Genomic DNA, 20,593 nt, shown 5'->3' on the forward strand with positions numbered 1-20,593 from the left:
AATATAAATCAAACCTGTTACAGTATCAAGCCTTCATAATAGCAGAAAAGGTAGTCACAAATGCCGTATTAAATCTGCTAAAGTAACTACTTTAAGGACCTATATTGTGTATCAATTTATTGCACATACTCACAGTTCCATTGAAGATCCAGGAAATTTGAGAAACATAGGCAACTCGTCCTCTGAGAACAACTTCACTGTTCTCCATTGCCGGTATCTCCCCAAGAATCGCTGAAATGATCGAAGTTTTCCCTTCACCAGTTCCTCCAACAATTGCAACCAAACTTCCAAGGCTGACCTCTAGATTAATGTTTGAAAGGGTCTTTTGCTCTGCCTAAAACAGAATAAATATGGTCTAAGTTTGAAGATCCAAAACAGGCATTCACAAATCTGCCATTCCATTGTTGATATCAAACTTCAGTCTAGCAGAACATCAAACAGTGAATCATTGTGCACGGAAGAGAGAGAGAGAGAGAGAGAGAGAGAGAGAGAGAGAGAGAGAGAGATCATACTTTCTTATCCCACATGAAGTTTCCATTTCTTATAGATACTACAGGTTGTCCTTCAATAATTGGAAGATTCGGCTCTAGGACACGCTCTTCAGCAAGAAGAAAGTCGTGCAGCCTTTTCAGAGAGACCTTGACATTGGCAATCTACTCCCAAAAAAAAAAGAATTAAGACTATGCACTTTCCCATGCATGGCACCTTTTAACAAAGTGAGTAACATCAGTGACAAGAGGTGTTATAGAAAGAATTGTCAACCTCATTAAGGGAGCTGAACTTACAAAAGGACGATTTAACAGATATATTACACGTGCAGATATATGAGTGACAATTCCTTTCCATCAAGCACAGCTATGCCAAAAGAGAAACTAAGAGAAACTGATCACCTGAGTTATCAAGTTTGGCAGCATAAATAATGGAAATCTCAGCACAGCAAATAGCGAGAGAGATGTGAATGCTCTAGCTGGAGTGAGATCACCACCAGACAAAGTGTAAGTCCCAAATGCAATCACTGTCACCAACACAGGGACGCTGTTTAAAAGGAAACTAGTTATCTGCACAGGTAAAAACAAACAGCTTAGCCCAACAAAATGTACATCATAGATTAAGATACTAAAGTAACTTTTATAAAAAAAAGCAGCAATGGGAAAACTAAGCCAAGCAAAAGAGCTTCTCTGCTTTACCAAAACAGATGCCGATAACATGTCAAAAGGACTTCTATTAAGTATGAAAGAAACTCCAAGAGCAAATTCAATGGACGTAACATCATGCAAGGCATGAGAAAAAAACATCCTAGAAGGGCAAAATCAAACTCCTTTGAGAGAGCTAGAGAGGACAACAGTCCTCCTGGTAGAGGCTGCCAGAAAAGACCCTGCATGCTCCCCCAAATGGCCACCAAGGTGTTCACAGTATCTGTCCAAGTAATGGCCAATGTGTGTGTAGGGTGGACCTGAGACCCATCCAAGGCCTCTGTGCATCTAGATCTCCAAATATGCCATGCTGATATGCTCGCCAAAATCTCTCATGGAGTATCAAAAGAGGCATGTGTTTGTCTGTATAGAAAGCCAAGAACGTCATCCAAAGAGCATGAATCAACTAGATGTCAAAGAGCCCAAGAAGAGTCATGTCTCTCATAAAACACCTAAGGCCTTGAAAGAGAAAGCCAAGCTACCGAGCCCCAAGTCATGAAGAAAGGAGAAAGAATAAAATTGCTCAATAACCTAGCAATTCCCTTCCAAATGACATGTCAAATTTGAGAGAAGCATGTATGCTCATAAGAAAGCATGGAGATGCCATAGGACAAGATCTACTGTAAGGCCTAGGCAGCATGTGCATGAGCAAGGACCATGATGAAACTGAAATGTTCTTTTCCAAACAAGAATGCAAATACAAAAGTGAGTACCAAATGCTCTAAGGCATGTTGGCAAAGTGGAGGGAAAACCTTATTTAAAGGCTTGAGGTAATTATACTTGACCGTCTAAAGCTGATTGTACAGACAATTTGGCTGCTCATAGGTTGTAACTTAATCAACCAATTGGTCGGCATTGGTTAACCCCAAACATAGCCCATATGGCAGGCTGCCGATGTTCATGCATATGGCAGGCTGCTGATGGCCCTGTATGGGGCCCATATCGCCACTTACATCACCCCTATGTAAGACTGCCCATGTGCAGTTGGATGGATCATTTGGAGACCTTTCATTTTTCAAGATATGTCTGTCATGGCTATCTTCTCATTTGGGGGCATTATAGGTGAGCAACTAAGTGGGGCATTGATATTCCAAATCCCAAATTTTGATGCATGTAACAATGATAACTTGCCTAGACTTTTTACCCGAGGTGTGTACGTGTTTTGGGAAGGGGAGGGAAGAGGGCAGTGGCAGCAAGGGCACAGGGGGATCTTTTTATCAAGCCAAAACAACCTAGACTGCATAAGAGAGGAACTTTACCCCATTACCAAGTTTCCTTGCCTATAGGGCTAGATTGAAAATCAATTGTTGCTCTTTTTGCACAATAAGCTATCTAGATCTATAGAGCATACTAATGATGAGGACACTCTTTTGACTTTTAGGAATGTCTTTTTTGCATAGCCTACAATGGCCTCCTTGACAAATAAGCTAATGAGATTTTCTGTCCTTCACTCTATTGAAGCATTTCAACACATCCAAACATAGGAAAACCTTGGAGCAAGCAACTCCAGTCTGTGTTCATCGCAAAGCAGGTGAATCGTCATTGTTCCTTTTTCTGCTTGTGGAAGTTCTATAGTTTTGTGTGTGCTATTTGTTTAGCACTAGTGCATGCTCATCCCCAAAATCCTTGGATGAATTTTGACTTCCTCTTCATTAAGTAAATGACTAGTGAGTTCATCGACATTCTTTGCAAGCGCTGACCGCTATGCAGTGGCCATTGTAAGGAACCAGTCCTCTATGCTTGTCAGAAGCGCATCACATCTTCAACATCACCTAGAGCTTTCAAATCCTCCTACTTGAGCCAGCAGTGAGTGCAGTTTCCATGCATAGCAGGGACTAGCTACTATGACATCCCCACTGACGTCATCAGCGCCCAACAGTGGGTGTAGACCATAGTATAAAAATATGCTCTCACACATACAAATCCACACACCCACACATACTTGAGCATCCATTTATACAAAGTCTTCGTACTGAGTTTCTGTCGGCACTCCGGAGGTGAAGGGCAGACTCAGCCATGATGAAGGCTAGCACTAAAGGAGAAGGCTAATCAAAAGGTAGTCCAAAATCTCTTCATTCAAGCTACAACTGCTTGTGAAGTCTAAACATTTTTCATTTTATTCTCTCCACTTTGCACAAATGGCCAAGCCTTTTAATTGCTATGATGGATGCTCTCTGAATCAGCTGAGTGTAGATCCATCCAAACGCTTGAGTGGTCACATGTGATGATTGTGGGTCATTGACAATGCTCCCATGAATCATATGACAATCAATGCGAAGCAATACAACTCTACATACCATTGGATAATGATGCTAAGTCTCACCATTGATAACAACACAGGGTTCTTAATGAAGGAGAAAGATGCTAGTATCACCATCGATTCCAACGCAAAGCTCTTAATGAAGGATACACGTATGATTCCTCTTCTTACCAGCCCAAGAGGTATCAGTTCGTTTCACATTTCTTCATATTCTTAAGCTGTGCAAAATCTCGTTTCAAAAAATGCAGTGACAAAGAAAACTAGCTTTGACAAAGCAAGCAACGTCAATATAATAGTAAGAAACCAAAAACATGCAAAAGCCATGCTGAGAAGGAAAAGGCTCGATTCATCCTTTGACCGTCCAAAATGTATCCATTCTTTTTAATATGTTCTTTGATCATTTCAATACAAAGATATGTGTACCTTTTCTCAAGAAATACTTCCAAGTCATATTTGCCTTAAAAAGGAAGGATTTCTTGAGGTCCAGCTTGAACCATCCAGATTTGCAGCCACAAACTGCGCTACATGAAGTGCAGCCACATGTGCTGCAGCCAGATAATCATGGCACAGCAATATCAGGCCCCTATACTTGATCTATAGGATGCACTTGGCATGCCTATACAAAGGACAGCAAGTCCGGGAAAGAGCAGGCCTAGTTGGTACCAAACCACTTGGCAAAGAACTTTTCGAGAAGCACCAACAAGCTCTTGGTTTAACGTAGAAGAAGGACATTCCATAAAAACACTGCAGAACAGCCAGCATGAGACAACTTGGGGAGGACTAGGACAGCTAGTAGGCATGTGGGTAATTGTGCTTTCAGTGCCTTCATGAGGAGCCTCAATACTACCAAGAAGCTCAAAGTAATGCTGATTGGCAGCATGCCATACAATGTGAGTACGGTTCCATAATAAAAGATGGAACATGGGATTTGGTGGACCGACCTCCAAGTAAGAATGTAGTGGGCTCCATGTGGATCTTTGTCAAGTATGATGCCAATGGCAATGTGGAGAAGTACAAAGCACACCTCGTTGCAAAAGGGTATGCACAGGGGGAGGGGATTCACTATGAGGAATCGCAGCCCACCATGGCCAGAGTAATAACACTCCCTTCATGGAGATCTTCAAGAGGAGGTTCATTTGCAGCAACCGCAGGCTTTGAAATCCAAGGCCATGAACATCAACTTTGCATACTTACGAAGGTTTTGTATGCCTTAAAGCAAGCAACTCGGGATTGACTATGAGGAATCGCAGCCCATCATGGCTGGAGTAATAACACTCCCTTCGTGGAGATCTTTAAGAGGAGGTTCATTTGCAGCGACCCGCAGGCTTTGAAATCCAAGGCCATGAACATCAAGTTTGCATACTCACGAGGGTTTTGTATGGATTAAAGCAAGCAACTCGGGTATGATATCACAAGATCCACAACAAGAGTGTTCCAAGACAGTTCCACAGCGTATAATCTCTATGTGCTTCAAGAGGGGACAGATTTAGGGGACAAATTTGGTTCTCATCATTTCGTATGTGGCTGACATACTACTACCTAGGCATAATGATGCGAAAATTGCAGCAGTACAAGCTGACTTGCCAAGCTCATTTGACACGACAGATTTGGGATTGCTTCATTTTTGTTTCACCAAACTAGCAGAGACCTATTGCAGAACTTCCACATGGTAGACAGCAAACCAGCAGTGATTCCACCTAGAGATAGGAGTCAAACTTAGCGACAATGACATAGGAAAGTCCCTGGATTTTTGTACTGCAAGTAGCGGGCAGCTTGATATACTTATAGGACCGAAATTCTTTTTCCGTTGTTCTAGGGTTGTCCAAACCTGCAAACCTATATTTCAGATCTAAAGGCATCATTCGAACATCTATCAAATACTAGTGATTCTTTGCATTAACACGCCCCTTATCCTTCAACTTTCCCATCTGAATTTCTTCTTCAGACGTGTGGTTATTCCATTGGCTCTTTATCTACTATCCTCTTAGGCTGAATTTTCTTGCTTCCCTTTGCACATTCATAGGATGGGGCCACCCCCATCTATTGTAATAGTCAGAGTGCACTTGCTATTGCAAAGAACCGAATGCTTCATGCTCATATGAAGCACATTGAGAACCATGATCACTGCATCTGGGAGCGCATAGCAGGTGACAACTTGACCTCATCTACTGTTCTATAGAGACAAAGTGATGGATATATTCACCAAAGGTCTTGGGAAAGATAATTTCATTATTTTTAAAGAGGCCTTACGCATGTCAGCACATTTTCAGAGGGTTAACGTATGAAAATTGTCTGTCATAACATTGGTTGATATATCTTTTCAACATGTGCAACCATAAACATGACATTTTCATTAAGGAGGAAATTGAAGGATAATAATAATGAAGATGTATGTTAGAATAGCTCAGAGGCTACTTTAATTTTTAACCCTATTCATTTTTGTTTGGGTTTTGGTGACCTGAAGGCTGAGTATATAAACCTAGTTCCTTGTTCACGTTTGGACTAGAGCATTCTCATCTTTCTTACTTGCTTCACATATATTATTGTTTTCCTTAAGAACTTTGAACCACAACCAAGTAAAATCTCGCGGGCACAATGAGGAATTTAAACACAAATAATAATGGATTGTTTAATAGGTCTTAGATACATAGTTCACAATGTACTGATCCTAGACCTATCCAAAAGTTAACCCATCATATTAAAGAATCAAGATGGCATACAAGCTTTCGAAAACATTATCATTGAAATTTTTTGTATCCAATTTGATACACAATATTCAAATGGAGTTAATTAACCAAACCATTGTGCTTCTTGATTTCAAGAAATAGCTCGTCAAGTTTAGCTTGCAAAAGGATCAATTTCTATGATAAAAGGGGCATCATTGGTATACTCTTTGACAAGCAGCAATATTAGGGTGCAAAAAGATTCTTTTCTTTTGTCACTCGATTTGTAAGAAAGCCGCCTCCCTCCATATCTATTTTAGATGTGACTAAGCCACTAAAGCATCCTCTTCTCTTGACAAACTATCAAGGAAACACATCTAGTCAAAGACTATGGCATCGTTTTGAGATTTCTCTTTTCCATTTTTTTCAAAGGAAAAAATTTTATAGTAAGTATAATAGAACCAAAAGGAAAGAACTAATCTGATGACTAACAACCCTTAGATTGTTACACATAATGGGGCTAAAATGACCACTATGTAGCTAGGTGTGTGAATGCCATGAGAGGCCAGTGGGACTGTGAAAAGTTTTGTCCTCCATGGACCCACTCGCTCATGAAAGATGTTCTCCTTGCTCGAGCAATGAAGGACGAGCCTTGAATCTTGCTCTAGATGGCCATAAGAGTGTGTATAACGTCATGCCAAGTGATGCATAGTATCTGAGCAATGTAAGGTTGAATGACCTCTATGGGAATATCGATCCCCAAATCTACCAAGCTATGAGACTAAGAATAATCTCCCATACAAGTAGGGAGGAGGAATGAGGTAGAAAGAGACACCTTTTCCAGAGCAATGGTCGGGGGGGGTTTTCTACGAGTTAAAATTTTTATGTGTTCAGCTCCCTCATCAAACATCTAGCACCCAGAGACTCAATGTGAAATGGTTCTTTAGCTCAATCAACATTACATAACCATCCTCCAATGGAGAGAAGATGCCCATAGAGCAGTAGAAGGTATTTTGAGAACCTAGAGACATGGTTTTTAGCTTTTGGTTGGTGAGAGCATCTTTTTGACTTTTTCCCTCCACCCTAGCTCTTTGATACTTCTTCATTATACAAAATTGTACACAATTTTCGGATGGCCTATTTATGCTTGGTCTCTTTTCCCTACTATGGAAAGTAATTTGTTATAAAATTCCCTTTGCTGACTTCCAGAAAAGATTTAGAAAATAAGATATTGAACATTAATGAATTCTCTTTTCTAAATTTTTAATGAGTTTTGATTGATGTGTAATCTTGGTTGTTTTGTTGGAATGACCGCAATACAATGAGGACAATTAACCTTCTTGTGTTCAATCCTTCTACGTACATCCCTCACTTGACTTGTTAACCCTCGATTGGCTCTTTTGCTTTCCCAAGTGGGAAGGCTATCCTCCAAGTAAAAATTCTACAACTTCTTAATATGTTTACAAAAGAAAATGGGATAAAACCCCCTCAAAATCTTGTACAAGTAATTGTTTCCAATCATCCAAATAAGGCCAATGTATTAGAATTAAGAAAAAGGGAGATTGAAATGGCAACTCTTGAGTTCGCACAAAGCCAAGTCAAGAAAATAATTTGGCTTTGAAACATACTGATCCCAGCATCATTGCACTCCTAAACCAAGCAAGCTCATCTTTTCGAATATCCAGAACCTTCGACCTGAAACTGTTCTCCCAAGCATAGCATCTGTAAAAGGCCAACAGTAGGGAAGTAGCTAGTCAATCTCCAATAAATGAATGCAAAAAAGATACTTGTAGTTGGACTTCGATAAAATAAAGAAGATGCATCTTGGATGTAAGACTGGCTAAAAGCCTTGAATGTTCAAGCTCGAGAAGCTAGCTCTGTAGTCGTACTTCACAATATCCATTGCAGCGAGGATCTCATTCATGAGACCGATGCGTTTATCTGTACGAAGCAAACCTTCGCGGGTGTATTTTCGCATCCTGTTTATAATGATCGCCTAAATTAAAGAGGGGTATTAAATTAGCAATTGGAAAGTTTCACAGATGCATTGTAAAAAGAGTTAAATCAAACAAAGAAACATCAAAACTCACTAAAAGTTGACATAAAGCTAAATTAGAATCAAGAACCCATGGAAAATCTACCTGTGCTGGAAACAGTAATAAAAGTACCGATGCACCAACAAAGGAAGCGTATCCGAGCTGATAATATAGCAAGTATATGCATATGACTATGCGTATAGGGGCTGACCACAGAGAATGTAGTTGTTGACATATTTGCTGCATGCAATACAGAAGTACAAGTTTCAAAGGCCTATAAACGTTGCAGATAAAAATTATGCATTTTCTTGATGAAATTAATTGTTACATCTGCATCATATATGAAATGGTAGAGCAAACAATTGAAAATGAGTCACCATGATTCAATGACTAAACCCCGAAGTTGCAACAGGGTGTTACTGTTTTGTTGTCATTCACTTACAACATTGTGAATCTAAATCTCTCTCTCTCTCTCTCTCTCTCTCTCTCTCTCTCACACACACACACTTTTTGTTTTTTTTTTTTTTGGTAAATCCATGATTATATTATCAGCAAAATTTACATGAGGGTCTCCGAGATCTCTCTCTCTCTCACACACACACACACACCCCTGTCCAGCCAGAGGTGTCACTATCCATATGGCCCACTGGACACAGAGATCTCGGAGACCATGCCCCCCACCACATCGTGTGACGACCAGACAAACACCAATACGATACATTTTTGCAGCTCACAGGAGAGCCATCATGGCACCTGGCTATGTCTTTTAACACCTACTTTGAGATTGAATGTAGCTATTAGTCCCTAGGTTTGGACTTTGAGTTTGTGTTTTGTATTTCTGATCTTAGTCTAGTATAGTACTCAGCAAAGGGTCTTAGTGAGCCCTTTGCCTCAGCCCATAGCGGCTTGTATGAGCATGTGTCACTTTGATACTATACTTTGTCTCATAGGCCCACAAGGCCTCCTCAAGACATTAATACATTAATATGGGTTGCCTTTTGCACTCCTTGGGAGCTGCCATGTGCCCTCCCTAAAGCAGTTGTACTAGAGGGTTTCTTGCTGTCCCATAGACCTTTTGGTTTCCAATGGACATTAATAGACTCTCTCTCTCTCTCTACATATATATATATATATATATACCAATAAAACCGAACTGGTGGGTGAAAGAAAAACAGCTATGGCTTCACTTCAACGACGGAATTTAACTTTCCAAAGCTCTCCCTCACTCCCTCTCTCTGAAGATACACTAGGGCCCAGGACAAATCGTCGGGCTGGACCCCCCCGAAGGTCTTTATTCATTCCAGAAAAACTGTTACAGAAGTTCAGCATAGAGCTGTCTCGTAAGTCTCTCCTCTCAAAACGTAAAAAATCCTTACTTTTACAAGAGCTTCAAGCTCCATTCAAATTGGCAACATGCCACTTGTCTAAAATCTAGACTAAATCCTATTACAAGCCACTAAGGGCCATTCTGGAGTCTTCAAAGCTCTCGGTCACACGAACCGCCTCCTAAATGCTTGTCAGGCTCCCATTTCGCTTAGGAAAAATAATCCTTGCTAGTACCTGCAACAATTAATTAAAGCGCACCACCATGGTACCCATTAATTGTTAGCGCTTTGCATGCAAATAGCACACTGTGGACTAATCCTAGTCACGATGGGCGTCCCCACTGAACACATGTGCACATCTAAACAAATATATATATACAAATAAATATATATATTTTCTCTGGTTGACCGGAGTCAACACTCTTGATTATAATTAAAGAGCTTTGACCAAAGGTCAAGGCGCCTTAATTATAGCCAGGTCTCTCCAACCGAAGTTGGCACATCTTGGTTAACCGGGGTTAACCCTCTTGGCGCATGCCAAGTCTTGTTGACCGAAGTCAACACTCTCTGACCGCAGTCAGATTTACTTGACTGGAGTCAAGTATCTTTGACCATAGTCAATACTTCGACCATTAAAATAACTCTTTGACCGTAATTAACACATATAAAACTCTTTAATTATGATCAAATAAATGGTCAACTGTACTTTGACTTAGGATATTTACATTGTGGTGACATCCCCTCGGCTTCTATTCAGTTGACCTCAACTGAAAAGCTTCCTTGTAAACACCCAAAAGCTGTGGATGATCGGATAACATGTCTTCGTCCATCCACTTGGCATCTAATGCCGTATAATTCTTGAATTTTACAAGATATCTGTAAAATTCCTTACCCTGAGGGCCTTTACGTACAGTATGGTACACAATTTGCTTTGGCTGAAGGACTTCCTCCAGCTCATCCACTTCTGGTGGATCTTCTGATACTGGTTCTGTAGGCTCTCGTCCTTGAAATTTCTTTAGAAGACTCACATGGAATGCATTGTGAATCCTCCAATGCTCTGGCAATGCTAATCTGTATGCAACCTCATTTATTCTTTCTGTAACCCTAAAAGGGCCATAATATCTGGGAGATAACTTTGCATACACTTTCTGTTTGCCTTTAAACTTGCAGAGCCTAGCTTTTTCAAACCTCAAAAGTACCCAGTCCCCTTCCTTGAGATCTAGCTGTCTCCTATGTTTATCTGCAGCTCTTTTATGTTTCTCTTGAGACCTTTCAATTGCTGTCCAGACGACGCTGATCGTGCTTGCTGATCAGCGTCGTCCGTCGTTGTTTGGCACCCGTCTTTTTGTCCGTACCATCGTACGGTTCCCATACGGCTTTTGCGTCAGATTACCGTACCATCGCCGATCCATTCAACCCTGCACGTCAGTTCTTACCTGCAGTTTTCCTTCCTAAAGCCCATACAGTCCGTCCGTACTTTTCCCGCTTAATCATTCCATACAGTCGTTAACTCTTCCGTACAGACTGCTTGTTGTCCCGTACAGCCTGTCAGTGATCCCATACAGCTTGTCGGTCCTTTCTTGCAATCTCTCAATCTGTCCGTATAGTTTCTATCAGTTTCTTCGTTGCGTCCGTACAGTGCTTCATCCCAGCATCCGTACAGCCTGCCAGCCTTTCTTTGTGCCCTGTCCGATTCTCCCTGTTTGATATCTGTTCAATCCCTTAGCCTCCATGGCAGAAGTAAACAAGTACTATGTCAAGAGAGCCCTCTCTCCTGAACCCAAAAGACAATTAAGGGAAGCCTCTTCCCCCATAGCTCCTTCTTCTGAAGATGCTTCCTATGTGTTTGATATGCTGAATGATGATTTTCAACAAAGCAGAAGGGAATGGATTCAACCTGCTCCGGAACTCACTTACAAAATGAAGCTGCCATCTCTTGTGCAACCTTTGAAGAAGCTCTCTCAAACTGCAATTATCATCTTTTTCCCAGGCAAAATTCCCTCTGCTAATGATGTGGGACAATGGGTGAATTCTCTCCTAGGTGGATGCTTTGTAGAAGGAGTCTATTTTGCCTCCCGAGGATTTTATGAAGTTCATCTTTTGGATGCTTTGACAAAACAAAAGATGCTGGAAATGTCCCCTTTATTTTTTGGTCGCCAGATGGTGCATATCATGCCCTGGTCCCCCAATAAGGACTATCAGAACCTCATCAAGCATCATTGCCCTGTATGGGTTGAAGTGGTTGATTTTCCAAATTATATGAGAACAGAGCTTCCAGGTTTAGCTATGACATTGGGACAAGTGATCTGTCCCCCTCGTCCAACAGGTAATAAAAATCGTTTTTGCATATTATGGGATACTGATAGACCGACCCCTTCTTCTATTGCAGTTGAGATTGAGGGTGTTAATTTGGGCAAGAAATATTTCACCTTAGAATGGGGCATTTTTGCTGGAGCTTGTTTTTCTTGTCACAAATTTGGGCATCTTGCTTCGGAGTGTCCTTCTATCCTTCATCCACCTCCTCCAGCTGCTATTCCTCTGCCATCTAATAAAGGAGGTCAGAAGACATATGTGGAAAAGATTGAAGCTAAAGGAGCAAAGCCTTCAGTTCATACAGGGAGCCAGGTCAATTCAGCTCAAAATAAGGATAAAGGCAAAAGCAAGTTAGGAGAAAATATTTCATCTTCTCATGAGGGATGGCAGACTGCAAAGAAGACGGTCCCTCTCAAACAAAGACCTCTCCAATCTCGTAATTGGGATGCCTCTGCTCCTTCTCCAGGACAATCTTCTACCTCTTCAAGCAGCCCCATCTCAAAGGCTTGGGTCAATGCAGTCAAGAAGGGTCTTCCCCTTTGTGAAGAAGATGATATTATCAGGGAATTGGAAGCTGAGGGTCAGCAAGACCCTGTGGCAATGGCAGAGGCTTGAGGCCTCCCGCTCTTTTGGAGGACCGATCATTCTCTTGTATATATTTTCATGCGTGCTTCTCTTAAATGCTTTTCCTATAATATACTGGGCCTCTGCAACCAGAATAAATGGAGGCTTCTCTGGCATTATATAAATACAACTCATCCGGATGTTGTATGTCTCCAAGAGCATAATCAGCATTTTTTTGCTGGACAGCATGGGTTTTTTTCAGGATATGATATATTCTATTCAGGATCGGAACAATTCTCTGGGCTGTGCATTTTAGCCAGACATGATCTGCAACCCTTGATAGCTTATAATGATCTAGGTGGACGATGGATGATTATCCAATGCATGATCAATGGAGAGATTTTTGAAATAGGATCTTTGTATGCCTCTCAAAATTCAGCTTCCAGAGCTCAAATGTGAAACTCCATAAAGCAATATCCTTGGTCCTCTAATGCTCTACTTTGTGGCGATTTCAACAATTCTCCTCACTGGAAGGACAATACCACGCATAAATCACATATGCTGCCCTCTGAAATCCAGCAATGGGAACACATGACATCATCACTTCGATTTGCAGATTTATGGACAGCAACTCATCCTTCAGTGATGGGATTTACATATCACCATAATGCTTTCACAGATTATTGGGCCAGGCTTGATAGATTTTATCTCATTCATGCTCAGCAATATGATGAATATACATGTCAGATGTGGACTGATTATTCACAACAATTATCTGATCACACTCCACTTTGGCTCACCCTTTCTTTTGGTATGCCTCTGGATGACTTACAGCTCTCTTCAGTCAGAAATTTACAGGTTAATCAATTCTATCTTTCTCATGAAAAATTTCAGCATATGATCAGACTGACTTGCAGGCCATTGCTATCCCATGCTCAGGAGGATCTGGAATTTGCTTGGATCTCTTTCATACATCGTATTCAAAATGTCATCAAGGAATATGGAAGATGGTACATGGCAGAAACCAGACAGCATATCCAGTGGGCAAAATCATACAAGCAGTATCTTGTACAGATTAGTCATCAAAGATCTCTATCTGATTCTGAGCAGCATTTACTGTCTTGTGCTTCCTCTATAATTGATGCCAATGACAAACGCAAGCTGTCTAAATGGCAGATTAGGGCCAGAGTTAAACCTATGCTAGATAAGGGCTGTTCCTCTAAATCTTTTTTTCGGAACTTACATGCACACAGACAAAGCCAATCTATCATGAGGGTAAGGAAATCAGATGGTCTTTGGACCCAGTCTCTCTCTCAGCTCGAAAAACAATGTATGGATCATTTTCAGCTCCTTTATTCTCAGCCATCTTCTTCTGCACCTCAGGTCGCATTGGCTCGTAACAGATTTACTGAGCTTGTTTCTCCCATTGTCTCCCTGCAAAAAGCCTCAATGCTGGAAATGTCTTTTTCAGATGATGAATTGGATGAAGCCCTTAAGCATTTGGGTAAACATAAATCCCCTGGCTGGGATGGTCTGACGGTTGAATTTTTTCAAGCCTTTTGGCCAGAAATGAAGGGTCCAATTCTGCAGTTTATTAATGCAGCATGGCAGCACCAACATCTTCCCTCAGCTTGGAAGCATGGTCTGGTTAAGCTTGTGCCCAAAAAGCTTCTTTGTGAGACTATGGATGACTGGAGGCCAATCACTTTGATGCCGGTGATATACAAACTGATTGCCAAAATGTTGGTACATCGGATAAAGGATATCCTTCATGATGGACTTCATCCCAGGCAATATGGTTTTGTTCCAAGACGGCACATACATGACAATATCACTAACACACTTATCGCAATGGAATATGCTAAATATTCAGATCAAGATGTGTTGGTCATGCAGGTGGATGTGGCGAAGGCGTTTGATACAGTACAGTGGGATTATGTCTCTCAAATCATGCAAAAACTTGGTTTTGCGCCAAAGCTATCTAATGTCATATATTGGCTTTATTCAAATTCTACTGCACAATGCTTTATAGGGAAACATTTGTCTGAGTCTTGGACTCTCGAACGTTCGGTTCGACAAGGATGTCCTCTCAGTGCCTTGCTTTATGCCATCGCTTCACATCCTTTGCTTCTTTATATGGATCACATGGTTGATACTGGACAGCTAGAGGGGCTTCAGATTTCGGGTTCACGACCCTTCATAGCGCAGGCCTATGCAGATGATTCATTCTTCATGCTAAAGAACAGTCCATTGGAGATTCGCCTCTTGATGGATACCCTTTCAGATTTTGGGTTGGCAGCTGGTCTTAAAATTAATTTTCAGAAATCAAAACTCTTGCCTCTCAAGCTTTGTGATTGGCTTGCTATTCTGTGGCCAGGCCAGATTATTCAACCGGAAAATATAGTAAGACATTTGGGCTATCCTATTGGCTGGAAAATCAGCAATAAGCAACAAATGTTGTGGGTGTTCAACAAAATTCAGGACAAATTAGAATATTGGAAGATCTCCACTTGGCCTCTGCATGTACGGCTTCGAATTGTCCAGTCTATTGTTCTAGCTTATGTCCAGTTCTACCTTCCTCTATTACATTGGTCATCTCGAGATCTCACATCTTTTATGTCTCAAGCCATGGAGATTTTTTGGAAAACCAAGCTTCATAAAAAAGCTTTACGGTTGCTCAAAATGGACTTGCTTTGCTCACCCAGAATGCATGGTGGTTTGAATATGTGTGGTCAGATGCGCACACATGCTTATGGACATTGGATAGTAGATCCATCGGAAGTAGTACTTGGAAAATTTCAAGGTAAAATCCCTGGTTGTCCATTTTCTAATTCCTTGATTCAGGATTGGAAGCAAGTACTCTCTCACATCAAATGGTCTCCTCATCCTGCTTCTCTAGCATCATCACTCAGATTGGAGAGTATTCATTGGAGTGCTGTGTTTTCCTCTCCCCTTGCTGTTCAACAACCCATCAGAGCTTACAATCTTATGAAAATGGGTATCCGGTTCATTGATGACGTTGTAGATATGCAAGGAAATATTCTCCTTTTTCCAGCAGCATGTAGACAATACAACCTGGCAATGCATCATAGACCTATTTGGAAAGCTATTGCTGATCTCCTACTTCCTCTGGTTCCGATTCCGACATTGAATGGCAGTGACAAGCTTCAAGATTAGCACCTTCAGTCTTCAAGTTCAGGCATTTCTTCTAAGCCTTTGCAGTCATTGACATCTATACAGGCTTATAGATTAATATTACCTCCTCCTTGGATTGCCCATCATGCTAATTGTTTATGGCATCTGAACAAATCATTAGCCTGGTGGAAAGGAAGATTGCAAATGATATGGAAGTTGAAAATGCCATTGAAGCAAAGACTATTCCTATGGAGATGTATTGTTGGTATTCTCCCAGTGGGAGTGAAATTGGCTAAACGACGAATAGATTCACCTCTCTGTCCAAGATGTCACCTTGCATTGGAGAGTATTCCGCATTTATTGTGGTTTTGTTCATATTCCAGAGACCTTCTAGATAGAATCTCCTATTTTTTCTCTCTCAGATTTCCAACACACAGGTTCTACAGGTTTTTCTGGATGTATGGCAAACTATCAGCTTCTTTGTCACAGTATCCTCTCTTCTTCCACTGGATCAGATACTGGGCCTTATGGACCCTCTGGCTGCAGCGCATCCAAGCATATCTGAATTCTCCTCTTCAGCATCCTTATGAGTTTTCCAGAGCCTCATTAAGGCAGTCTTTATATGATGCCTTACATGAGGAAGATTTGGATGTTTCTTGTATTCAACGTTTCTTTTACTGTTTCTGATGGATAGGGCTGTAGCTCTATTTTGAGCACGGCTGGATGTAAATGAATGTTTTATAATATAAGTATCTTGGTTTTACAAAAAAAAAAAAGTGTGTGGTTGCAGTAATTTTGGCATTCATCTTGGAGATCAGAGAAGGAGTGCGTCCAAGAGCCATCTAGCTTCCTTACCCTTAGACATGAGTTTTTCTTTCGAGAGGCATGCAGTCCCTTGAAAAAGGCTTTGGATGAACAGCCCTTATCCATAAGGGGCTTCATTCTTGCTCTAATCTGCCATTTGTGCAATTTCCGCTGATCATTATCAGTCAGTTTGATCCGGGCTTGTGAGAGGGAATCATTTTCTGATTCAGAAAGAGGCCTTAACTGTGAAAATTCAGTCAACTGTTGTGCTGTCCTTTTTGCCCATTTGACCTCGTTCCTCCATGTAGCCATGTGCCAGTTTCCATACTCCCTAATGACATTCTGTATACGAGAGACAAAGCTGTCCCAAGCATAATTCATGTCCTCCTGAGCATGCAAAAGCAAGGGATAAATTGCAAATCTAATCATTTGCTGGAAATGTTGATGTCGAAGGTAAGCCTGATTAACATGCAATAATCTGCTGGAGAAAGTCGGCAAATCATCCAGTGGCATACCAAATTGCAGATTTAACCATAATGGGGCATGATCTGACAAGCCCAAAGAGAAATCAATGTGGAGATGAAGGCTAAAATCTGCATATTGTTGTGGATAGAACAAATACCATCTGTCAAGCCTAGCCCAGTATGTAGTATATGCATTATGATGAAAAGTATATCCGGGCGCTGACCCTTGTAGAAGCAGCCATAGATCTTCAGCCTGCACAGAAAAAGGCATGCTATCCCATTTCTGTCTTTCCGATGAAAGCATATGAGATCTTGAAGTGGTGTTATCTCTCACAAGAGGAGAATTGTTAAAATCTCCACAGATAAAAGCATTGGAATTCCATGGATATTTGCTTAAAGAATCCCATAGAGAAGCCCTCATGGCAGAGGTCTGGGGGGCATAAACTGATGCAAGCTCAAAAATGTCACCATTGACATTACATTGTATGACTATCCATCGGCCACTGCTGTCATTGAATGCTAGCTCGGGCTCCAGCTCATGTCTGACCATCATGCATACCCCTGAGTAGGTAGTGGTACCAGCATAATATATATCATAGCCGCCAAAGTGATCATTATGACCAGCCTTAGAGTGTTGATTATGCTCTTGCAAACAAACAATATCTGGCTGCATTTTATGAACATAATTCCAGAAAAGCCTCCACTTTGAGACATTGCAGAGGCTCTGTACATTGTATGTAAAGCACTTAAGTGTTTGATGCATGAAAGAGATATATACAGGACAGTATAAGTATAAAACAAGATATCAGAGAGGCAAAGCCTCTGCCTGCATGGGTTGCAGGCTGTCATGATCCATAAAGGATATGGCATTCTCCCCTTCTTCAGAGTCACATATCGGAATACCCTTCTTCAAAACCCCCACCCAATTTTGAAGGACTGGAGCTGAAGTGGAAGCCTGTCCTGGTAAGGGAGAGGAAGCATCCCATTGCCGAGATTGAAAGGGGCGTTGCTTCAATACAACCACCTTCTTAGGCTGTTGAAAACCATCCCGATCTGGCCCCATAGGTTCCTTCATCTTCTCTTTTTCTTTTTCTTTCCCTTTTCCAACAAGTGATTGCACCTGATTAAGTGGTTTAGCATTCTTTGCCCCATTTCGATTTGCTACCTTGGCTTGCAAATTCTCATTCTTTTCCCTTGTCTGAGGCGGCAAGGCATCAGGAGGGGGTTGATGCAGTACCATTGGGCATTCAGAGGCTAGATGCCCAAACTTGTGGCAGGCAAAGCAAGCGCCTGCAAATACACCCCATTTCAAGTCAAAGAACTTTTTGCCCCATTGCACACCCTCAACTTCCACTGCAATAGAAGGAGGGGTAGGTGTGTCAGTGTCCCAAAGGATGCAAAATCTGTTATGATTTCCCATGGGGTGTGGAGGACAAATGACCTGTCCCAATGAAGCAGCTAGGCCAGGCAATTCTTCATGCATATGTTCTCTGCCCCTGGCCCCCCATCAAATCAAATGACTGATGCGCGGATTGAATTTCTTCAATATGTTTCTCGGATAGTGGAAATGGATGATGCTCTTTTATTTGAGAGACCTTTTACTGACACAGAACTTGATAATGCATTGTCCCATCTTGGCAAATATAAGTCCCTGGGCTGGGATGGTCTTACAGTGGAATTTTATATTTCTTTTTGGGATGATTTGAAAGATGTTCTTTTACAAATGATCAATGTTGCCTGGCAAGAAAATCAATTGCCACACCTTTGGAAGCATGGAATAATTAAACTTGTGCCCAAAAAAAATCCCTGTGATCGTATGTCAGATTGGAGGCCTATTACTTTGATGCCTGTAGTTACAAACTCATTGCCAAAATGATTGTGTATAGGCTTCATGGGATACTGAATGCGGGCCTTCATCCTCATCAGTATGGGTTTGTGCCGCGAAGACAAATCTATGACAATATCTCCAATGCATTGACTGCAATTGAATATGCCGAGTACTCGAATCAAGATGTGCTCATATTGCAGGTACATATTACTAAGGCATTTGACACTGTACAATGGGATTTTATCTCTCAAACCATGACAAAGCTGGGGTTTGGTCCCAAGATAGCAAATGCAATAATCTAGTGGCTTTATTCTGGATCTACTTCCCAGTGCATTCTCGGAACTCATCTATCTCGGTCATGGATATTGGGTAGATCAGTCCGACAGGGCTGCCCCCTTAGTGCTCTTTTCTATGCCATTGCGACTCATCCCCTATTGATGTATCTTGATCATCTTACAAACACAGGACAGATGACTGGTCTTAAAATCCCTGGGGCTGCATCTTTTTTGGCACAGGCATACGCTGATGATTCCTTCTTTATGCCACAGAATTCTCCTCGGGAAGTCAGCATGCTTATGACCACATTATCTTTGTATGGATTAGCAGCGGGATTGCATGTCAACTTTGACAAATCCAAATTGCTTCCCCTGAAACAATGTGACTGGCATTCTATTCTCTGGCCTGGTCAGATAGTGCATTCCAAAGATGTAGTCAGGCATTTGGGATATCCTATAGGATGGCATATCACCAGAAAACAGCAGCTAAAATGGATATTCCAAAGACTTCAACACAAATTGCAATATTGGAAAATTTCTATTCCAGTCTATTGTTATGTCTTATGTTCAGTTCTTTTTGCCTTTGCTACATTGGTCCTCCAGAGATATCTCAGCTTTTATGTCTCAAGCTATGGAGTTGTTATGGAAGACAAAAACTGCAGTGAAAGCATTGAGACTGCTGAAGATGGAAATGGTATGTTCCCTTAGGATGCATGGAGGACTTAATGTATTAAATATCAGATATCATGTACTTGCAAGGAAGGCGACTATGCTCCATACCTTTTTCTGTCAAAAGCAGCGAGGTTGTCATTGGGAGATTTGTCGGGAAGATTCCTAGATGCCCTTTTTCTACTGCTCTGATATTGGACTGGAAACAAGTGCTTTCTAAAGTCAAATGGGCTCCTGATAATCATTTGGGGACAAACTCAATGAGGAAAGAAAGTATTCATTGGAGTGCCATTTTTGACATTCCACTTGCTTTACAGGAACCGGTTCGGGCATATAATCTCATGAAATTGGGAATTAGATACATCAATGATGTGGTAGATGATCACGGCCATGTCTTATCTTTTCCTCAGGCCACTGCCCTTTATGCTTTGGGAATGCATCATAGATTGATATGGAAGAAAATTGCTGATCTCTTGCATCCATTTCTACCTATTCCCCCTGTGGCTGACACAGACAGGCTAATGGATTGGCAATTGTTCCCCTTTGCTACATGCTCTCGTCCTATACCTCTGCCTGTTTTGACCTCCATCAAAGTCTACAAGCTTCTTCAACCTGCCCCTTGGATTCATCGATATGCTAATACTCTATGGCATATCAAGCAGCCCCTTTCATGGTGGCGGAAGAATCTCCGACTATTATGGAGGTGTAAAATGCCTTTGAAACAAAGACTCTTTCTTTGGAGATGCATGACCGGCACATTGTCAGTGGGAATCACACTTGCCAAACGTCACATTGCACCACCCACCTGTTTACGGTGTCACGCTCCTTCAGAGACTGTCCCTCATTTGCTTTGGCATTGCTCGTGTACTCGCAATCTCCTTGGGAAAATTTCAGATCTTCTTCGCCTCCGTTTCCTGAGTCACATATTTGGGAAACATTTTTGGCTATTTGGCAGATTTAGAAGGCCTTTATCTCAATACTCCCTCTTTCTCTCATGGGTGAGATATTGGGCGCTTTGGACAATCTGGGAAGAGCACAATTTGGCATACTTGGGCCGCCAGTTT

The 20,593-nt window shown here is 41.5% G+C and overlaps 1 protein-coding gene across 1 annotated transcript in view; it reads right to left on the minus strand.

Annotated features, from left to right (window-relative positions):
• Nucleotides 1-20,593, minus strand: part of LOC147903061 (ABC transporter C family member 2-like) — a 124,579-nt gene that overhangs the window by 15,189 nt on the left and 88,797 nt on the right. The window contains exons 12-17 of the mRNA XM_087374148.1: nt 8,258-8,392; nt 8,006-8,112; nt 7,745-7,838; nt 891-1,058; nt 513-653; nt 134-334 (exon numbers count right to left, since the gene is read on the minus strand). Coding sequence (XP_087230274.1) covers nt 134-334; nt 513-653; nt 891-1,058; nt 7,745-7,838; nt 8,006-8,112; nt 8,258-8,392 — 846 coding nt within the window. The remainder of the gene's footprint in view (nt 1-133; nt 335-512; nt 654-890; nt 1,059-7,744; nt 7,839-8,005; nt 8,113-8,257; nt 8,393-20,593) is intronic.

This window comes from Dipteris shenzhenensis, chromosome 4, assembly GCF_047967505.1.
Source record: "Dipteris shenzhenensis isolate YYH24624 ecotype China chromosome 4, Dip_SZ_1.0, whole genome shotgun sequence".
Classification (NCBI taxonomy): Eukaryota; Viridiplantae; Streptophyta; class Polypodiopsida; order Gleicheniales; family Dipteridaceae; genus Dipteris; species Dipteris shenzhenensis.